The sequence below is a fragment of the Aquarana catesbeiana genome, linkage group LG03 (assembly GCF_042186555.1).
Source record: "Aquarana catesbeiana isolate 2022-GZ linkage group LG03, ASM4218655v1, whole genome shotgun sequence".
NCBI lineage: Eukaryota > Metazoa > Chordata > Amphibia > Anura > Ranidae > Aquarana > Aquarana catesbeiana.
Genome location: NC_133326.1, coordinates 704,724,281 through 704,747,406, shown reverse-complemented (window position 1 = coordinate 704,747,406; position 23,126 = coordinate 704,724,281). Strand labels below are relative to the sequence as shown.

Genomic DNA, 23,126 nt, shown 5'->3' with positions numbered 1-23,126 from the left:
GGCTTATCGGAATCTGGAAGCCCCCTTTAACAAGGGGACCCCCAGATGCCGGCCCTCCCCCCTATGTGAAATGGTAAGGGGGTACAAAAGTACCCCTACCATTTCACAAAAAAACTGTCAAAAATGTTAAAAATGACAAGAGACAGTTTTTGACAATTCCTTTATTTAAATGCTTCTTCAGGCTCTTCCTCCGGTGTTCTCATCCGGCATCTTCCTCCGCGGCATCGACGTCTTCTTCCCTTCTTCTCCTCGGGCCGCTCCGCATCCATGATGGCATGGAGGGAGGCTCCCGCTGTGTGTTGCTTCTCTCTTCATCTTTTTCTCTTCATCTTTTTCTCTTCATCTTCTTCTTCTTCTCTTCATCTTCTTGTCTTCATCTTCTTTTCGGGCTGATCCGCATCCATGATGGCATGGAGGGAGGCTCCCGCTGTGTGACGCTTCTCCTCTTCTGACGGTTCTTAAATAACGGGGGCGGAGCCACCCAGTGACCCCGCCCCCTCTGACGCACGGGGACTTGACGGGGACTTCCCTGTGGCATGCCCCATAACGTCAGAAGGGGGTGGAGTTACGTAACGGGTGACCCCGCCCCTCTGACATCACAGGGAATGCCACAGGGAAGTCCCGTCAAGTCCCCGTGCATCAGAGGGGGCGGGGTCACCGGGTGGCCCCGCCCCCATTATTTAAGAACCGTCAGAAGAGAAGCGTCACACAGCGGGAGCCTCCCTCCATGACATCATGGATGCGGAGTGGCCCGAAAAGAAGATGAAGAGAAGAAGATGAAGAGAAGAAGATGAAGAGAGAAGCGTCACACAGCGGGAGCCCCCCTCCATGCCATCATGGATGCGGAGCGGCCCGAGGAGAAGAAGTCCCATAGACTTTGAAAGGGTGTTCCGCGGCATTCGAATTTGCCGCGAACACCCCAAATTGTTCGCTGTTCGGCGAACTGGCGAACAGCTGATGTTTGAGTCGAACATGAGTTTGATTCGAACTCGAAGCTCATCCCTACCTAAGATGCTTTGCTTTGCTCATAGAACTCAGTCACTCTATATTTAGGATATGGCAACACAGTCCAGCTGAACACTAGGAGAGAAAAGCTCCACAGCAGCAACGCTGCACAGTGTCTTCTGACAATGCAGGCAGCATTAGCCAGCTCCTGGCTACACTTATATTTGTTGCTGTGAAGCTGACCCCCCCCCCCCCTCAAGGGTAACCTTTTGTATGAGTTTCAGAACCTCACTGGCTAGACTGAAGTTCATGAAAGGCACTACACTTGAGCTGAATCCCCGCAGTGTACATGGAGGGGCGCTCAATGTTTTTTGGGGGTGTTTAAGTGCTTGGGTGCACTTTTTGATTTTTTTTTACACTTTATTGCTATCCCACTGCCACCTGTTATAGCATACTTGTGGTGATCATTTCTGTCTAATAAGACATCAGGGGTCTATTTGTGGGCCTGTTCACCCGCCCACTGCAGTGAACCTCCCATCTGTGCAGGAAGTTATTCATTACTGACCATAATACTACCACTTTTAATGAACAACAGCTTCTCTCTCTGGGCTGCATCCCTGGCCCAATCAGCTGAATGTAAACAGTGGGTCTTGGGATGCTGTCTTATGTCAAATAACCAAATATGGCCATACAGTACCACCTCCCTATGCCCTTTTGTTTGCATTCAACTGTTGGCCAAGGAGTCCTCAAGCCAGCAGCAAATGGTGTTGAGGATGCAACACTGATTGCTATGACCATACCTCCTAACATTTTGAGAAGGGAATGGGAGACACCTATCAGCAAAAGTATGTAGGCATAGGACACACCTCTTGCCACGCCCCTTTAAAGGAGAATTGTACAAAAAACAAGATTGGTTAAACCCACAAGTGCTTATTTTTACCACTACTATTCCTTCATACTGGCTTTTGGAATTTACAAATGCAACAGTTTGGAAATTAGATGAAAGGTTTAGCACTGGGAAACACTTTTTGATAGCTAAAAAGTGCATTTTTTATACATCTATATAGATCAGACCAAAATGAGGGACAAATGAGGAGGAAAGAGGGACAGAGGGACATTGCTCCAAATCAGGGACAGTTGGGAGCTGTGCTATGATGACTGTGGCTGACGGCATTCTAGCAACTATTATCACTGTAAATGATTGCATTAGGTAGCTTTCATATTGACTTGGTACAGTTTGACTACACCACGGGAGCAAAGCAATGTACCCGCGGGTTTGGTGTAGGCTAGCTGTGCTTTCCCATAGAGTTCTACAGTATTATGCTCCACAGTTTTGGTATGCTTTCTGAAAGTGCTCCAAAACTCCTGCATGCTGCATTTTTGTTGCGCTTTCAGAAAGCGCACTAAAAGCGCATAACAGAACTCTATGGGAAAGTGCAGCTAGTACCAAACCCACCGCTCCTGCGCTGTGGTCAAGCCACACCACATCAGTGTGAAAGCAGAAATAGACGTTGTAAGGAATTGTAGGCCGTTGGTTTACAAACAGAAGGAAAAGGCAGGGTGCTGTCATTTATCAGGATTTTTTTCTCCTTTGTAAAAGCCACTTTTGCTGTAGTATAGTACATTGTATACATTATATTGATAGAACAGTTTACAGACAGGTCCACTGCATCCCCCAAGCAGTTTTTTTTGTTTTTTTTTTAAGGAATCGTGTATTTTTAATGTTTCATTTTAAAGTGGTGTTAAACCCAAAAGCAAACATTTATAATTCTGCCGCTTACCAATTCATAAATGCAGTGGCTGAATTTGCTTTCTTTTAGGCTTTCTTTCCTCTATTTTCACCTGGTGATCCAGCCAAGCTTTCCTGAAAATATAGCAGTTATGCAGCGTACACACGGTCGGATATTTCGACCGGACTGGTCCGACGGACGCCGACGGACAAAATCCGGTGGACAATCCGATCGTGTGTGGGCTTCACCGGACCTTCAGCTGACTTTTCCAGTCGCAAATCTGACGGACTTTAGATTTGGAACACATGCTTCAAATCTTTACGTCGTAACTCCACCGGACCCAGAAATCCGCTTGTCTGTATGCTAGTCCGACGGACAAAAACCGACGCTAGGGCAGCTATTGGCTACTGGCTATCAACTTCCTTATTTTAGTGCGGTTGTACGTCATCACGTACGAATCTGTCGGACTTTGGTGTGATCGTGTGTAGGCAAGTCCGTTCGTTAAAAAGTCCATCGGAAGTCCGTCAAAAGTCCGCTGGAAAGTCTATCGGACCAGTCCGGTCGAAAAGTCCGCCAGTGTGTATGCGGCATTAGAGCGATTAGAGAACCCATTTAACACTGGCAAGGATGCTTACAGAGGTCAGTTCTTATTTATTAACTACTTTGGCCCCAGGAAGGTTTTACCCCCTTCATGACCAGACCATTTTTTGTGATACGGCATTGCGTTGATTTAACTGACAATTGCGCGGTCATGCGACGCTGTACCCAAATAAAATTGATGTCTTTTTTTCCCACAAATAGAGCTTTCTTTTGGTGGTATTTGATCAGCTCTGCGTTTTTTTAAATTTCTGCTATAAAACACAATTTCTTCATCAGTTTAGGCCAATTTGTATTCTGCTACATATTTTTGGTAAAAAAAAAATCCCAATAAGCGTATATTGATTGGTTTTCACAAAAGTTATAGCGTCTACAAACTATGAGATATTTGTATGGAATTTTTATTTATTTTTATTTTTTTACCAGTACAGGTACGTGATTTCATGCAGAAGGGTCGCCCTGCCGCAGTATATCTGTGTGGGGGGGTCCAGCAGTGGTTAAACCTTTATTCTAACAGGAAAAACACTGTTGTTGTAACTGCCTGATGCATTGTTGACACAGGAGGTTGGCAGTTGAGCATGGGTATAGGGTTGCCAGTGCCACCTTTTCTTCAAGCCAAACCTAAACACTTTAATAGCCTGGGACACCTTTGGGTGCCCCAAAGAGACTAGTAATGCAGTGGGCATTGAGTGCAGCAGCGAACAGTGGGTGTGGCCAAATTGCTTTTGCTGACATCATTGCCCAGCCCCCTAGTGATCCTGAACCTGCCCCCAGGCAGCCACCCGCAGCTCCCAGACAACAACAGATTTGTATGTGACTATCTCGGTTACTCGGGGGAGCCACAGCCCAGTCTGAATAACACATCCGGGTTTCAGTCCATCTGAAGCCTGGACACATTATTTAAAACGCAGACTGTCTGGGGGAATCCTGGACAGGGGGCAACCCTACATGGGTACCATTCAGAAAAAAAAATTGTATTTGTTAAATGAATGCAAAACATTCTCTGATTGGACAAGTTGAAGAGGTGGAGCAGTGACAAAACATTCTCCACCTTGTCCAATCAGAGAACACTTTGCATTCATTCAGAAAATACAAAGCATTCTCTGAATGGCACCCATGCTCAGCTGCTAACCTCCTGTGTTACCAAAGCATCAGGCTGGCCACTCAGCAGAGGATGTGGAAGTAAGTTGAAATCACTGTAGTAGAAGTGTTTACTTACAGTGATTTCCACCTTCCAGGGACATCGGCCAGGTATGGTATATACATAGATACATTGGCCCAAGCTTTTATGAAAATTTACCATGTCTGGAATTCTAACTTGCTGCCCGGGGTGATGCTTGCAGTTGTCCCGGGATGATTCCTGCAGTTGTCCCAGGGTGATGCCTGCAGTTGTCCCGGGGTGGTTCCTGCAGTTGTCCTGGGGTGATGCTTGCAGTTGTCCCGGGGTGGTTCCTGCAGTTGTCCCGGGGTGGTTCCTGCAGTTGTCCCGGGGTGATGCTTGCAGTTGTCCCGGGGTGGTTCCTGCAGTTGTCCCGGGGTGGTTCCTGCAGTTGTCCCGGGGTGGTTCCTGCAGTTGTCCCGGGGTGGTTCCTGCAGTTGTCCCGGGGTGATTCGTGCAGTTGTCCCAGGATGATTCCTGCAGTTGTCCCAGGATGATTCCTGCAGTTGTCCCAGGATGATTCCTGCAGTTGTCCCGGGGTGATGCCTGCAGTTTTCCCGGGGTGATTCCTGCATTTGTCCCGGGGTGATACCTGCAGTTTTCCCGGGGTGATTCCTGCAGTTGTCCCGGGGTGATTCCTGCAGTTGTCCCGGGGTGATTCCTGCAGTTGTCCCGGGGTGATTCCTGCAGTTGTCCCGGGGTGATTCCTGCAGTTGTCCCGGGGTGATACCTGCAGTTGTCCCAGGGTGATTCCTGCAGTTGTCCCGGGGTGATGCCTTCAGTTGTCCCGGGGTGATACCTGCAGTTGTCCCGGGGTGATACCTGCAGTTGTCCCGGGGTGATACCTGCAGTTGTCCTGGGGTGATGCCTTCAGTTGTCCCGGGGTGATTCCTGCAGTTGCAATTTTGTTAGAGCTGACGGTTGGCTTTTATGTGATAACAACCAATGCTGCTAAGGTGTTATTTCAAGCAGCGGGAGGGGATGCCCCCCCTCCCTCCCTCCTTCTACCACTCCGCCCGGGTTCTCCCGTCCCACCAGGAGATCCGAACCACCAGACGGTGCATCCGCCAGCTGGCCGGAGACTCAAATAAAGCCGGAATTGGTTTTGATCAGGTCTCAAGATTTATTAACCTGGACATGACTTTATGACATCACTTCCTGTTTACTGGCATCCTAAAGGCGCCAGTTTTCAGAAATATAAAGTATTTAAAAATGTTGATCTTGGCTTTTTTTTAATACTTTCAAGGGCAGAGGAGGGGTTTTGGGTCTTATAGACCTCAGATCTCTCCATAAAGAGGACCTGTCATCGCCTATTACTGCCACAAGGGATTTTTACATTCCTTATGACAGCAATAAAGGTTATAAGAAAATAAAAAGGGACAGTGTAAAAACAAACAAACAAGTAATTGAAAGCGTCCCATCCCTCTGTGCTCGCACGCAGAAGCGAACAAATACGTAAGTCACGCCCACAAATGTAAACAGTGTTAAAACCACACATGTGAGGTATCGCTGCGATTGTTAAAGCAAGAGTAATAATCCTCGTACAAAACCTCCTCTGTGGCTCGAAACATGTAACCATTATAAATGTTTAACAACTTAAGGACCAATCCTTTTTTTAAGATTTGGTGTTTACAAGTTAAAAACATTTTTTTTTGCTAGAAAATTACTTAGAACCCCCAAACATTATATGCTTATATATTTTCCTAACAACCTGGAGAATAAAATGGCAGTCGTTGCAATACTTTCTGTCACACCGTATTTGCGCAGCGGTCTTACAAGCGCACTTTTTTTGCAAAAAATACACTTTTTTGAATATAAAAATAAGACAACAGTAAAGTTAGCCCAATTTTTTTATTACTGTGAAAGATGATGTTATGCAGAGTAAATTAATACCCAACATGTCACGCTTCAAAATTGCGCCCGCTCGTGGAATGGCGACAAACTTTTACCCCTAAAAATCTGGCGACGTTTAAAAAATTCTACAGGTTGCATGTTTTGAGTTACAGAGGAGGTTTAGGGCTAGAATTATTGCTCTTGCTCTACCAATCGCGGCAATACCTCACATGTGTGGTTTGAACACCGTTTTCATATGCGGACGCTGCTCACATATGCATTCGCTTCTGCGCGCGAGCTCGGCGGGACGGGGCGCGTTTAAACATTTTTTTCTTTTTTTTTTCTCTTTATTTTACCTTTTATTTTATTTTTTTACACTGTTCTTTTTAAAAAAAATTGTGTCACTTTCATTCCTATTACAAGGAATGTAAACATCCCTTGTAATAGAAAAAAAGCATGACAGGACCTCTTAAATACAACCCCTGGCAAAAATTATGGACTCACCAGTCCCTGAAGATGTTCTTTCAGTTGTTTATTGTTGTAGAAAAAAAAGCAGATCACAGACATGGCCAAAAACTAAAGGCATTTCAAATGGCAACTTTCTGGCTTTAAGAAACACTAAAAGAAATCAAGAAAAATAATTGTGGTGGCCAGTAACAGTTAGATTTATAGAACAAGCGCAGGGAATACATTATAGAATCACTCAATTCTGAGGAAAAAATTATGGAATCACTCTGTAAATTTTCATTACAAACACTAACACCTGCATGAGATTAAATCTGCTTGTTAGTATGTAGGTAAAAAGGAGTGATCACACCTTGGAGAGCTGTTGCAACAAGTGGACTGACATGAAGCATGGCTCCAACACCAGAGATGTCAATTGAAAAAAAGGAGAGGATTATCAAACTCCTTAAAGAGTGTAAATCATCACGCAGTGTTGCACAGGATGTTGGTTTTTCACAGTCGGCTGTGTCTAAAACATGGACCAAATACAAACAACATGGGAAGGTGGTTAAAGGCAAGTATACTGGTAGACCAAGGAAGACATCAAAGCGTCAAGGCAGAAAACTTAAAGCAATATGCCTTGAAAACAGAAAATGTACAACAAAACAAATGAGGAACAAATAGGAGGAAACTGGAGTCAACATCTATGACCGAACTGTAAGAAACCGCCTAAAGGAAATGGGATTTACATACAGAAAAGCTAAAAGAAAGCCATCTCTAACACCTAAACACAAAAATACAAGGTTACAATGGGCTAAGGAAAGGCAATCGTGGACTGTGGATGATTGGATTTCTGTCTTGACGCTTTGATGATTTAACCACCTTCCCATGTTGTTTGTATTTGGTCCATGTTTTAGACACAGCGGACTGTGAACAACCAACATCTTGTGCAACACTGCGTGATGATTTACCCTCTTTAAGGAGTTTGATAATCCTCTCCCTTTTTTCAATTGACATCTCTGGTGTTGGAGCCATGCTTCATGTCAGTCCACTTGTTGCAACAGCTCTCCAAGGTGTGATCACTCCTTTTTACCTACATACTAACAAGCAGATTTAATCTGATGCAGGTGTTAGTGTTTGTAATGAAAATTTACAGGGCGATTCCATAATTTTTCCCTCAGAATTGAGTGATTCCATAATTTATTCCCTGTGCTTGTTCTATAAATCTAACTGTTACTGGCCACCACAATTATTTTTCTTGATTTCTTTCTTAAAGCCAGAAAGTTGCCATTTGAAATGCCTTTAGTTTTTGGCCATGTCTGTGATCTGCTTTTTTTCTACAACAATAAACAACTGAAGGAACATCCTCAGGGACTGGTGATTCCATAATTTTTGCCAGGGGTTGTATAAGATCTGGGGTCAAAAAGACCTCAGATCTCATATTTACACTAAAATGCAATAAAAAAAAAATTAAATGTCATTTGAAAATAAAATAAAAAATGTCTCTTTAAGACGTATGGGTGGAAGTGAGGTTTTGATGTCGCTTCCGCCCTGCAATGATATGGAGTCGGGTTGGGGCCATCTTCCCCTCCCTCGTCTCCCGACCAAACCAGCAAGAGGACGTGATCGCCTCTACCGCTACCGATGCCTTCAGAAAGCGGTGGAGGGCCGATAAAAGTGATCTTACGGCGAATCTGCTGCAGAGACCACTTTTATTGGAATGCCGGCCAGCTGTTGCCATAACAATGGTATTCCTCTTCAAAGTACCAATGTAAAATGACGGCAGGCGGAAGTGGTTAAATCGTCGCCTATGGAGATTTTAAAGTATCGCCATTCCACAAATGTGCGCAATTTTAAAGTGCGACATGTTGGGTATCTATTTACTCGGCGTAACATCATCTTTCACATTATACAAAAAAAGCTTTACTTTTTTTTTTTTTTCTTTTTATTCATTAAAGTACATGCTTTCCAAATAAATTGTGTTTGAAAGACTGCTGCGCAAATACAATGTGACATAAAATATTGCAATGACCGCCATTTTATTCTTTAGGATCTCTGCTAAAAGTGGTTAAAGAGCATTAGGCTGGGTTCACAACTATGCAAATTGGATGTGGCTTTCCCTGCATCCAATTCGCATAGCAGAAGATTGTGACCGGTTCTCTATGTAGCCGGTTCACACATTTCCGGGGAGGCTGTGGAGCGCACTGCACAGAAACGCTGTGCGTCTTTGGCTCCATTTCAGGGCCGAATGCAGTCACAGATTCGGCCCTGATTCATCCCTGAACTGGAGCTTTCCTGTGCGATCCGCAGCCAGTTCCAGTGTGAACCGAGCCTTAGTGAGCTGGCTTCAATTTGTAATGCAGCCTACACACGGTCGGACTTTTCGACCAGACTTGTCCAACGGACGCCGACGGACCAAATCCAGCGGACAATCCGATCGCGTGTGGGCTTCACCGGATCTTCAGCGGACTTTTCCGGTTGAAAATCTGACGGACTTTAGATTTGGAACATGCTTTAAATCTTTACATCGTAACTCCGCCGGACCCAAAAATCCGCTCGTCTGTATGCTAGTCCGACGGACAAAAAAACGACGATAGGGCAGCTATTGGCTACTGGCTATCAACTTCCTTATTTTAGTCTGGTGTACGTCATCACGTACGAATCCGTCGGACTTTGGTGTGATCATATGTAGGCAAGTCCGTTGGTTAGAAAATCAGTCGGAAGTCCGTCGAAAGTCTGCTGGAAAGTCTGTCGGACCAGTCCGGTCAAAAAGTCAGACCGTGTGTATGTGGCATTAGTGTATCTAGATCTTATATTCCATCTACTGCCGCGTACACACGAGCGGACTTTACGGCAGACTTTGTCCGGCGGACGGGATTTCGTCAGACAATTCAATCGTGTGTGGGCTCCAGTGGACTTTGTTTTCTCAAAAGTTGGACGGACTTAGATTTGAAACATGTTTTAAATCAATCCGTCGAAATCGAGTCCGGTCGAAAAGTCCGCTCGTCTGTATGCTAGTTCGACGGACAAAAAGCCACGCTAGGGCAGCTATTGGCTACTGGCTATGAACTTCCTTGTTTTAGTCCGGTCGTACGTCTTCACGTACAAATTCGTCGGACTTTGGTGGATTGTGTGTAGGCAAGTCCGTTCATTCAGAAAGTCCGTCGTAAAGTCCGTTGAAAAGTCAAAAAGTGCTGCCCCCAGCCAAAATCTTTTTTGCATGGGTACATGCTCCCCCACTTTGACAATCCCTTTCTTGTTAGCATTAAAAATGGAGAGAATTGATTTTCACAATTCGTCCCCCATAGTCTTCAGTAGGGTTCATGGAACATTCTTAATTTCCAAATTTTTTGTTCGGTAAATGTCCCTAATGCCGTGTACACACGAGCGGACTTTCGACGGACTGAACTCCAAAGGACTTTTTGACGGGGTTCTGACACAACGGATTTGCCTACACACGATCACACCAAAGTCCGACAGATTCGTACGTGATGACGTACGACCGGACTAAAATACGGAGGTTCATAGCCAGTAGCCAATAGCTGCCCTAGCATCGTTGTTTGTCTGTCGGACTAGCATACAGACAAACTGATTTTTCGACCGGACTCGAGTCCGTTGGAAAGATTTGAAACTTGTTCTATTTCTAAAGTCCGTCTGATTTTTCGACAGCAAAGGTCCGATGAAGCCCACACACGATCAAATTGTCAGACGGATTTGTTCTGTCGGACCTTTGCTGTCGAAAAGTCCGGTCGTGTGTACACGGCATTAGAATGAACCCAGGCACATTCAGCTCGTCACTATTCGCCATTAATTGCCTTGGTTTTCAGGAGGAGCAGCAGTGGCGATGGTTGCCTCTTTTATAAGTTTTTTGCAAACCACAGTGGCCATGCCTGGCGCCAGGCAGCATCTGACCCACCTAAATGCTGACTACATCAGGTTGAAGGCTGATGTGGGCACTCTCAGAAGTGAAGACCCTCCATGCAGTATTTTGTGTCTAAGCTGGACCACTAGCCGGAGCTTGAACAATTTGAACTGGAGCTACTGGGTTGACCTTCTCTTCTGCCAGTGTACTGTCTGAGAGGGACTTTAATGCAGAAGGAGATTTTTTTTTTAAGGAGAAGAAAAACTACCGACAGTATGAACTTCCTCACTTTCATTAAAATGAACTAGTCTTGGATTACCAATGACTATAAGACCCTTGCTGATGCTACACACAAACCTTTAACCACATGCCGACCACTGCGCGCCGATTTACGTCGGCAGAATGGCACGGGCAGGCAAAAGGGTCTGCGCGTACGTCCCTTTGAAATCCCCACCCAGCGGGCACACGTGCGCCCTCCAAGCGCCGCAAGAACGTGGCCGAGGGTCCCGTGAACTCGATGTTCGCTGGCAGCCCACGATTGCGGTGTGGAGAGGTAGAACGGGGGGATGTCTATGTAGACAAGGCATTTCCCTGTTCTGCCTAGCAACATGACAGTGATTGGGAGCAGTGATCTCTGTCATGTTCTAGTGAGCCCCTCCCCCCACAGTTAGAACACACTGAGGGAACACACTTAACCCCTTGATCGCCTCCTAGTGTTTAACCCCTTCCCTGCCAGTGACATTTACACAGTAATCAGTGGCTATTTTTAGCCCTGATTGCTGTATACATGACAATGGTCCCAAAATAGTGTCAATTGATTGATTGTCTGCCGCAATGTGGCAGTCCCGATAAAAATCGCAGATCGCCGCCATTACTAGATAAAAAGATATAATAAAAATGCCATAAATCTATCCCCTATTTTGTAGACACTATGACCTTTGCGCAAAATAATCAATATACGCTTATTGCGATTTTTTTTTTTACCAAAAATATGTAGAAGAATACATATCAGCCTAAACTGAGGAAGAAATGAGTTTTTTTTATATATTTTGGGGGGATATTTATTATAGCAAAAAGAAAAAATATTGCTTTTTTTTCAAAATTGACACACTTTTTTGTTTATAGTGCAAAAAATAAAAGCTGCAGAGGTGATCAAATACCACCAGAAGAAAGCTCTATTTGTGGGAAAAAAAGGATGTCAGTTTTGTTTGGGTGCAATGCCGCACGACCGCGCAATTGTCAGCTAAACCGACGCAGTGCCAAATCGCAAAAAATGCTCTGGTTAGGAAGCTGAAGTGGTTAATAAGTATTAAAATTGATACCAGCTTCTGCCATCTTTCCTGACCTATTCCCAAGCTTCAGGACTGTAAAATGTTTCTGCAGCCAGACCTCAGCGGCCACATTTCTAATGTTTTCTGCATTTAAAATCCTTTGATGCACTTCAAATTGTGTTACTTATTCTGGTGGAGAGTTTGGAATTTTGCATCCTGAAATACAATTGTTTTCATTAAATATTTCTGTGCTCTTTTTATTGCAGAACAAGAAGGACAGTTCTTTTTCCCTGGGGCACATTAAAATTTACATTCAGGAAAAAGGTAAGACACCAAAAACATTTTCAGCTGCAAGGATGTTTTAACAACAAAATTAAACTTGTTAGCACTGCCTTCAAATATAAATGTACTAGTCCAAGTTTAAAAGTCATTCTATCAAAAACTTAAATGTTAGTGTTTGGCAGATGCTGAAGCATTAAAACAGTATTAAATTCAAAAGCAAACATTTTTTATGGGGGGGGGGGCATTGTTTCTATGGATGTGGCCATAGGAGTGTTTCCGGTCTATTTTTTAAAAAACATTTATTATATTGCATCTTGCCAGTTATTAGATGTGGTTGCTGTATTCGTTTTCTTTTCTAGGCTTTCTTTCTTCTATTTTCACATGGCGATCCAGCCAGCAAGTCTGTTGTTTTCAAAAGAACAAGCTTTCTTCCAGATGTATCAGTTTACAAAGATGAGACAAACCATTTACCACTGGCAAGGGTGATTACAATGATCAATTACTTGTAAAGTATTAGCTGGGGGGGTGTGGCCTGGCCACAGACTAACGTGACCACTCAATCCAGGAGCTCCAGCCGGTATCAGCAACTACCAGCAGCTAGCAGGCACCATTGGGCTTCACAGGCAGCTTAGAGCAGTGTGCCGACGGGGAAGATGACAAAGGGCGCTGTAGCCCACTGCTCAGTCGACTCTACAGAACCTAAGTGGCCATTCTAACACATGAATATGCTTCGATCTAAACCATTCCATTGTAGCTCTGGCTGTATGTTTATAGTCGTTGTCCTCCTGGAAAGTGAACCTCCGCCCCAGTCTCATGTATTTTACTCTAATGCCGCGTACAAACGACCGGACTTTTTGGCATCAAAGGTCCGACGGAACAAATCCGTCGGACAATTCGATCATGTATGGGCTTCATCGGACCTTCATCGGACCTTTTCTGTCGAAAAATCTGACGGACTTTAGAAATAGAACATGTTTCAAATCTTTCTGACGGACTCGAGTCCTATCGAAAAAAACGTTTGTCTGTATGCTAGTCCGACGGACCGAAAACGACGCAAGGGCAGCTATTGGCTACTTGCTATGAACTTCCTTATTCTAGTCCGGTCGTATGCCATCACGTTCTAAATGATCGGACTTTGGTGGGATTGTGTGTAGGCAGGTCTGTTTCCTCGGAACTCCGTCGAAAAATCCTTCGGAGTTCAGGCGGACAAGAAGTCCGATCGTGTGTACAGAGCATAACAGGTTTTCTTCTAAGATTGTCCTGTATTTGGCTCCATCCATCTTCCCATCAACTCTGACCAGCTTCTCTGTTGCTGGTGTGTTCAGGGTGATGTGCAGTGTTAGTTTTCCACCACACATAGCATTTTGCTTTTAAGCTAAAAAGTAACATTTTGGTATCATCTGACCAGATCACCTTCTTCCACATATTTGCTGTGTCCCCCACATGGCTTCTCGCAAACTGCAAACAGGACTTCTTATGACTTTCTTTCACCAATGTCTTTCTTCTTGCCGCTCTTCCATAAAGGGCAGATTTGTGGAGAACACGACTAATAGTTGTCCTGTGGACAGATTCTCCCACCTGAGCTCTGGATCTCTGCAGCTCCTCCAGAGTTACCATGGACCTCTTGGCTGCTTCTCTGATGAATGCTCTCCTTGCCTGGCTGGTCAGTTTAGGTGGACGGCCATGTCTTGGTAGGTTTGCAGTTGTGCCATACTCTTTCCATTTTCGGATGATGGATTGAACAGAGCTCCGTGAGATGTTCAAAGCTTGGGATGTTTTTTTATAGCCTAACCCCGCTTTAAACTTTTCCACAACTTTATCCCTGACCTGTCTGGTGTGTTCCTTGGCCTTCATGATGCTGATTATTCACTAAGGTTCAATAACAAACCTCTGAGGGCTTCACAGAACAGCTGTATTTGTGCTGAGATTAAATTACACACAGGTGGACTCTATTTACTAATTAGGTGACTTCTAAAGGCAATTGGTTCCATTAGAATTTAGTTAGGGGTATTCAGGGTAAAGGGGGCTGATTACAAATGCATGTCACACTTTGCACATATTTATTTGTAAAACATTTTGAAAACCATTTATCGTTTTCCTTTCACTTCACAATTATGTGCCACTTTGTGGCACATAAATCCCAAAGAAATACATTTAGGTTTTTACTTCTAACCTGACAAAATGTGGAATATTAAAAGGGGTATGAATATTTTTTCAAGACACTGTAAATCTAGACAGGGTTACAACCACTTTCCTTGTTAAATACTTGTATTTGTTTTCATTGTTTGGGTAATATCCCTCATGATGCTCAGTTGGGCTGACTTGTATATTAGTCTAGGTAGGTATAGCATCATTATCTTCGTATAGCAGCTCTAGCAATATCCAACCTTTGTTTCCCATGTAAACCATCCCCCCATCCTACACCATTTGTCTTCCTACACTTGGTAGTAATGTTCAGATGTCTCTTTTTGCTTTACAGAGCACAACCTCACAGGTATATATGAGTTTCAAGAAGCCTTGGTTACCCCACTTGGGCATTCATTTACCTGTGAAGAAGTGATATTGAGGATTAGTCGCGAGGTGAGCGTTGTGCTCCTGGATGTCAAGATTCAGGCCTTTACAAAAAGCAGCAATTTCTTGAGAGGTAAGACACACTAATGCCCCGTACACACGATCGGACATTGATCGGACATTCCGACAACAAAATCCACGGATGTTGGCTCAAACTTGTCTTGCATACACACGGTCGCACAAAGTTGTGGGAAAATCCGATCATTCTGAACGCGGTGACGTAAAACACGTATGTCGGGACTATAAACGGGGCAGTAGCCAATAGCTTTCATCTCTTTATTTATTCTGAGCATGCGTGGCACTTTGTGCATGGGATTTGTGTACACACCAACGGAATTTCCAACAATGGATTTTGTTGTCGAAAAATTTTATAGCCTGCTCTCAAACTTTGTGTGTCGGAAATTCCGATGGAAAATGTGTGATGGAGCCCACACACGGTCAGAATTTCCGACAACAAGGTCCTATCACACATTTTGCGTCGGAAAATCCGACCGTGTGTACGGGGCATCAGATGACAATATCAATATGCATTACTAATACTCTTTTTGTTTTGCCAACAGTAAAACTTTATTAAAAGTTTTTCTGCTTACAAATGACCCATGCAAAAGAAATCAGTTTACAAGTGATGCAAACTCTATTAACCCCCCTGGCGGTATTCCCGAGTCTGGCTCGGGGTGGATTTTCAATACCAAAGGCATCGGGATTGCATCGCAGGATCCATGTAGAGGATACTTACCTTGTCCCCTAGATCCTGCGATGTCTCCCCGCTATGATTGGTGAGCCGCCGTGTCTCGCTCGATTCACAGTGCCGAGCTCCGTTCCCTGCGAGCGTTGCGACGCACGGGGATGGAGTTCCGCGGCAAATTCAAAAATTACAGATGACAGTACTGTATCAAATAATTACACATCCTCTTTGTCCCTAGTGGTTTGTCCAGTGTCCTGCATGCAGTTTTATATTATAAAAACTGGAGATTGTCCATAGCAACCAAAACTGTCCCTTTAGATCAAAAGTGGCTTTAGACCAGCTAGAAAACAGCGATAATAAAATTAGAATCACTTTCAGAATTGAGTGATAGTGATTGGTGGGGAAATCCGTTACCAAACACTAAAAGTAACGAAAGTGACAATTCTGCAACTGAGCAAATTTCAGTGTTTTTCATTTGATTACATTATTAAATAATCGTTATTATTATTATATTATTAGTTGGTATAATTATTTATAGTTATTTATTATATTATAATTTTTTATTTCATTTTTCAAACTTTATCATACCTGCAATGTCTACTAGATTCTTGTTCAGATTTAAGTGAATTATTCCTAAGAATTACAGGTCTATAATATAAAACGTCAAATTTCTGTGCAAAATAATTGTACCGCTTTCAGCACCTAAAATCTGAAATAATCATACCGCCAGGGAGGTTAAAGAGGAACTGCAGTCTGCTTACATAATTTGTAATAAAAACATCTTTGCCATTCTGAAGCTTCCACTCCAACCACTTGCATATTATTTTATATATATTGTGATTCTGTACTTGCCAAATATGCTACAGAAATCTCCCTCCACCGAGTCTGGCTGCAGCCATTTTAACTGTGGGCACTTCACTTCCTGGATGTACACAGACACACACACACACTCACACACTCACACACATATATACAGACACACACAAATATACACATATATACAGACACACACTGTTAAATATAATAATATTCTCTATATTCTGTAACTTATATTGGTGAGAAAAGTCCCAAAATAGAGAGTCTGTTCAGTTCTTGTGTAAAAACTCAAAAATTGATTTAATAATAAAATAGCAAAATATTACAAGAACAATATCAACATGTGCAATGTAAAAATAACATCAATAATGTAGTTATATTCTTGAAATGAAGATTGTGTATATAATCATAATTACTTCCATATGTAAGCTCTCCAAAGAGAAGCACAGACTGTAGAAACCTTTTATCTATTTGTTCACTTTTCCAAATCTAGAAGTGATAAATATATATAACTCAGTTATACTATAAAGACCCAACCCATTCATACATAGGTTAGTATTGTTAATTGATAAATATTAGATATTAGATTAAAGCGGAGTTCCACCCAAAAATGGAACTTCCTCTTTAAGTGCAGGGGACCCCTTGACATGCCACGTTTGGCATGTAATTTTTTTTGGGGGGGGGGGATCGGATACCCTCTTTTTAGAGGCATCCAGCTCCCACTTCCTCACGGTGCTCCGCAGCGCCGGAAGGAAGTTCACCTCTCCCCCCTCCCTCCATGGAATCCTTTGGGATGTGTGTGTGCATCATACATTCTGCCAGGGTGTGCCAACTTATGAGCACATCTGTATATGGTGGTCTAGCTACTGCCCTGGGAGACATGTACTGTATCAATGAATTTTTTTATTTTTTTTTAAAGATCATTTTTACAGAAGCAGTAAAAATGAATAAAGTGAAAAAAAATGGAGTGCCCCCCCCCCCCCCCATCTATACCAGGCCATTGGGGTCTGGTATGGAATGTAAGGTAAACCCCACGCCAAAATTTACCAACCAGGCCGTTATGCAAGCATGCAGCCTGGCAGGTCAGGAAAGGGGACCTCCTCTATTACTTAATATATTTCTTTTCTCCTATATTCAGCGTTTATAATTATTTAGACGAATAAGATGGACTCTGATTTTCATACAATGTACTTAAGATATGTTTTCTCAGATGGTTCTGTTTTACAGAGAATATATTGTTCTGTTATAATTGCAGAGATACAACTGAAGTGAATTCAGAGGGCACTAGCTATATATCTGACCGTTTACTGCTAAGTTTTTTCATATTGCTATGTTTCTCACCGTGGAGCTAAGGTTATACCCCATTCCCCAGATGACATCTTTTTGAAACAAAACGTACGTCGGGAGGTTGACGTGCTGACGTCATCGTGGTGTACCTCGTAGTTGGATGGGTGTCTGTTGTCCTATTGATGTTTTTACCTTCTTTTCTGTGTAAGTGCAATTCTATTTTTAACAAACTCTGGTTATACTGATTCACACTATGGTGAGCCTCTCTCCATCTCTCTGGGTTTCTGATTGCTGCTTGCCCCGTATACCCGCTGGACTGAAATATCCTGGCTTGCCTTTGGTTTAACTGCGGAGGGGTGCTGCTACTGGATTGATGACCGGACATTGATTTATTATACAGGCTTGTTTAAACTTGCCCTCCGGTAAGCGTGCATTCTATGTGGTGGTGGATCACATCAGAGGCTGGCGTCTGTGTATCAAGCAGTTTTTATTCACCTTCACTGTTAATCACTGGATCATTGTTATTGGACTTATATTCACTTAGGACTGTTCATATTCATTTTTACATATTTTTTTATTCTTCATTGTTTTTTATGGTAATCAGATCACTTTTGGCATATCACGGATATTTACTCATTGTTTTATTTTTATTTATTTTTTTGTTATTTGTTATTATTTTGCGCAGCTTTTTCTCTCTCTCTCTCTCTCTATATATATATATATATATATATATATATATATATATATATATATATATATACCTTTAGCAGTTCTCACAATCACCAATTACCAGTGTTTAAGTTTTTCTTGTTAATGGTTATAGAACTATTAGAGAATAAGCTCTCTTATGATAGTCTCTAACCGGTCTACAGATAAACTCTGCCATTAGTAATAGACTACGGTCTACTCTTATATAGGTATTGTGCTATTGCTCTCACTAAATACTACTCACTATTCTATTCCTCACACCTATTCTTTTATCTCAAACACCTTGCCCTACTCCCCACTCACCTTCCCCTCTTTTTTTTTTTTTTTCTTTTTTTACATGGCCTACTCTGAACTGGGAAAACATCGCACACTAATTTCGTACAACACTAAAGGCCTTAACGTACCTGAAAAAAGGACCTCCTTAAGGGAACTCTCTAAAGCTAAACCTAGAATAGCATTCCTGCAGGAAAACCATTATAAAATGAATAAAATCCCAAAACTGCTCAATAACGATTTCACAAAGGTATTTGATGCCTTTATCCTTCTGGCTAAGACAAAAGGTGTTGCAATTTTTCTTAGTAAAAATTCAAATTTTTCGGTCACAGAGCAGTTGACTGACCCAGAAGGCAGAAACCTCTTCCTAAAAGGGCCCCTAAACAGACAACAAACAGCTTTTGTGAATGTGTATTTTCCCAACAAAGCATATACTTCTTTTTGCCAGAGGGTGGTGGATGAACTGAAGTGGTTTTCAGCTGGAACGGTGATACTTGGTGGAGATTTCAATATTCCACCAAACCCACTCCAAGACACCTCTTATGGTCAAACTTCAATTGCATATAAAACACTTAAACACAATAAATCCATGCTGAGCTCTATAATGTTAATGGATTCTTGGAGACTTCTGAATCCTTCAGAGAAAGACTTCACATTCTACTCGATACCACATGATAAATATTCGAGAATAGATTACATCTTTATAACACAAAGGGATCTTGCCTTATTGACAGAACCCAAAATAGGGTTTCAATCCATATCCGATCATTGTCCTATTGCGATTATCCTCTTTCAACCTGGTAACCAAACTAGAACATGTAATTGGAGACTAAATCCCTGATGTTGACCAGATGTAATCAAACAGATTACCAGATGTAATCAGATTACAGAGTCTATCAAGACATATTTTGCCTTAATTAGCAATAAGGAGACATCCCCACTTATTACCTGGGAAGCACACAAATGCGTGATAAGAGGGGAGTTCATTTAATAGGGTGCTCACCTTAAAGCGGAGTTCCGCCATTTTTTTTTTTTTAAAGTTAGCAGCTACAAATACTGCAGCTGCTGACTTTTAAAATATGGACACTTACCTGTCCAGGGCACCCACCATGTCCTCACCCAAAGCCGATCTGCCCCTCAGCTCTCGGTTGGAGGCACTGCCATCTTCGGTAAGGGAATCGGGAAGTGAAGCCTTGCGGCTTCACAGCCTGGTTCCCTACTGCGTATGCGCGAGTCGTGCTGCGCATCCTCACTGGTTCCTGCTGTCTTCTGGGACCTGTGTGTCTTCAGAAGACAGCGGGGGGGGGTGAAGGAGGGCCCGGACATGACGTAGATCACCGCGGAACCTGCGGCGATCTATGCCCAGAAGTGAGAGCCAAAACCTGTGTTATGCAGGTATCTGCTCCCCCCTGAAAGGTGCCAAATGTGACACCGGAGGGGGGAGAAATCCGATCAGCGGAAGTTCCATTTTTGGGTGGAACTCCGCTTTAAAAAGGAATCTGAAAAAAAAAAAATCTGCTCTCTCTGTCACTATCTCCCATTTGGAATCTCTTTATAAACAAACGCAGCTACGTAGCTACAGCTTCTGAATTACTAGAAGCTAGGAAAGAATTACAATCTATTTTAGAGAACAAGACAAGACGCTTACTATTTATATAAAAAACTACTCCATTACGAACATGGTAACAAGAGGGGAAAATACTTAGCCAGAGCCTTAAAAGATACCAAAGTACTAGAAAATACAAATTGTACACGCACAAGAAATGGGACAATAGAACACTCGACAAACAAAATAGCAGCTCAATTTTATGAATATTACTCAAAACTTTATGACCTTCCCTTAGCTCACAAACCTAACAATCTACTTGGGGATAACCATATTATTAGGAAATTTTTGAAACAAAGTTCCCTCCCAACCCTACACCTAGAGGAAATACACAACTTAGAACTCCCGATCCAAGAAACTTAACTTTTACAGGCAATCAAAGAATTTTAATCAGGAAAAAGTCTAGGACCGGATGGCCTGACATTCCAATATTTCAAATTATTCGCTGAAATCCTAAAAACCCCTCTCCTTGAAAATCTCAACTCTTTAAATAACCAACAAAAAATTCCTGAGTCTTCCATGCAAGTACATATTACAGTGATTCCAAAAGCAAACATAGACCCAAAGGAATGCTCAAGCTATAGACCAATCTCATTACTTATTATTGATTTAAAACTTCTCGCAAAAATAATAGCCACTCGTTTCAGACCCCTTTTACTGAAGATAATAGGTCCAGAATAAGTGGGTTTCATGCCGCGAAGAGAGACCAGAGACAATATCACCAAGCCCTCAACCTGATCAATAATGCACATCTAAATAAAAGTGAGGGCCTTCTCCTGTCCACTGATGCGGAGAAGGCCTTTGATTGAGTGGCATGGAACCACATGTTTGCAACTTGCAAACACATTGGCCTACAAGAAAAAATGCTATCCTGGATCTCCACTCTCTACACCTCACTGACGGCAGAAATTTTAATTAATGGCACTTTTTCCAACACTATAAAGATTAAAAATGGCACCCAACAGGGATGTCCCCTTTCCCCGTTAATATTTATAATTTCCCCTAGAATCTTTTATCCATTTAGTCAATCAAAGCACCTCCATCCATGGTTTTAAAATAGCGGAAAGAGAATTTAAATCAGCAGCTTATGCCGATGACCTCTTATGCCCCGTACACACGATCGGATTTTCAGACGGAAAATGTTCGATGGGAGCTTTTTGTCGGAAATTCCGACTGTGTGTAGGCTCCATCGGATATTTTGCATCGGAATTTCGGTCGCACAAAACTTGAGATCTGGATCTCAAATTTTCTGACAACAAAATCCGTTTGCATAAATGCCGATCATGTGTACACAATTCCGACGCACAAAGTTCCACGCATGCTCGGAATCAAGCAGAAGAGCCGCACTGGCTATTGAACTTAATTTTTTCGGCTCGTCGTACGTGTTTTACATCACCGCGTTCTTGACGTTCGCAATTTCCAACCAACTTTGTGTGACCGTGTGTATGCAAGACAAGTTTGAGCCAACATCCGTCGGAAAAAATCCATGGATTTTGCTGTCGGAATTTCCGATCAATGTCCGATCGTGTGTACAGGGCATTATTCTTTTTGACGCAGCCACACATTTCTATCCCTAATTTACTTGAAAATTTCAGAACATTTAGATATATTTCAAATCTAAAAATAAATTACAGCAAATCAGAGGCCCTAAATATCTCACTACCAAGGGATAAACTCCAATCAGCCCAAAGAATCTGCCTCTTCAAATGGGAAGATAAGGCACTGAAATGCTTGGGAATTTGGCTCACACCTAATTTCAAAGAACTTTTTAACCCAAATTTCTCCCCTCTACTAAAAATATCTCATCAGACCTTAAGAAATGGCACACAGGAGGTTTTTAATGGCTTGGGAGAGCTGCAGTTGTCAAAATGGTCATCCTTCCCAGACTTTTGTACTACATGCATGCTTTACCTATCAAATTACCATCTACCTTCAGCATATACAGCGACAATTTGTGTGGGCTCACAAAAAACCAAGACTAAACTTTTACATGATCACTCATTCAAAAGAGGCAGGAGGCATGGGTCTACTTGACTTTAAGAAATACTATTATGCCACACACATCACAAGGATCATAGACTGGCATGGCCATACCCAAAACAAGGATTGGATATCTATTTAAAATGCGACACCTTCTTCTCAGATTCTAACCATGGACTCAAAAATCTTTGTACCCACTGTCCATAATGCAACATCCCTTCATAAGCACTATATTACACATTTTCAATCTAACTGCACTCCACCATGAATTAGTTTCAATCCCTGGCCCTCTTACCAGGGGTAATCCAGAATTCAGTCCTGGTTTACAAAACAAAGGGATTCCCACTACTAGTGATGGCTCCCCACTACTAGTCTCACACTGTATGCAGGCAGGAGTAGTTAAATCCATAGAACGCTTACAAAACTTATGTAGTGAACAGACTCTTCCCCAGTGGACATATCTACAGCTCCGCAGCTTTTTGAGTAAACACAAATTTAAATACGTCTCCTCTAAGGCACCCACACCACTAGAAACCATTTGTTTGAATACCACAATGAAAAAGAAAACAACTTCATTAGCATACACTTGGCTTCAAACCCATGTTAGCAAACATGGCCTTAATTTTAAAGCTAAGTAGGAAAGGGCCTTAGATAGTATTTTTACAGACTCCCAATGGGAAAAAAAAGCCTGTATATTAGCTCACAAGTGTTCAATTAGCACCAAACTCCAAGAAACTTCATACAAGATTCTCACTCAGTGCTATGCCACACCAGATAAGATACATTCATGGTATCCTCAAACCACAGACTCCTGCTGGAGATGCAAAAATTACACTGGATCTATGCTATACATTTGGTGGCATTGCCCATTGATCTCTGAATTCTGGAAAAATGTATACGAATTGACAAAGAAGATCACAGGGACAGATATTGAGCTTGACTTGGCTTCCTGCCTCCTTAATATCTCTACACAACCTATACACCGCTACAAAAGCTCTTTGACTTAACTCCTGCTAAATGCAGCAAAAGTCCTAAACCCAGAGCGTAGAAAACTACACATACCCCTTCTCTCAAAGA

General features: G+C 42.5%; 1 protein-coding gene across 1 annotated transcript in view; it reads left to right on the top strand.

Annotated features, from left to right (window-relative positions):
- Positions 1-23,126, top strand: part of LOC141134342 (proteinase-activated receptor 1-like) — a 139,934-nt gene that overhangs the window by 82,474 nt on the left and 34,334 nt on the right. Inside the window, exons 5-6 of the mRNA XM_073623913.1 lie at positions 12,108-12,165; positions 14,603-14,767. Coding sequence (XP_073480014.1) covers positions 12,108-12,165; positions 14,603-14,767 — 223 coding nt within the window. The remainder of the gene's footprint in view (positions 1-12,107; positions 12,166-14,602; positions 14,768-23,126) is intronic.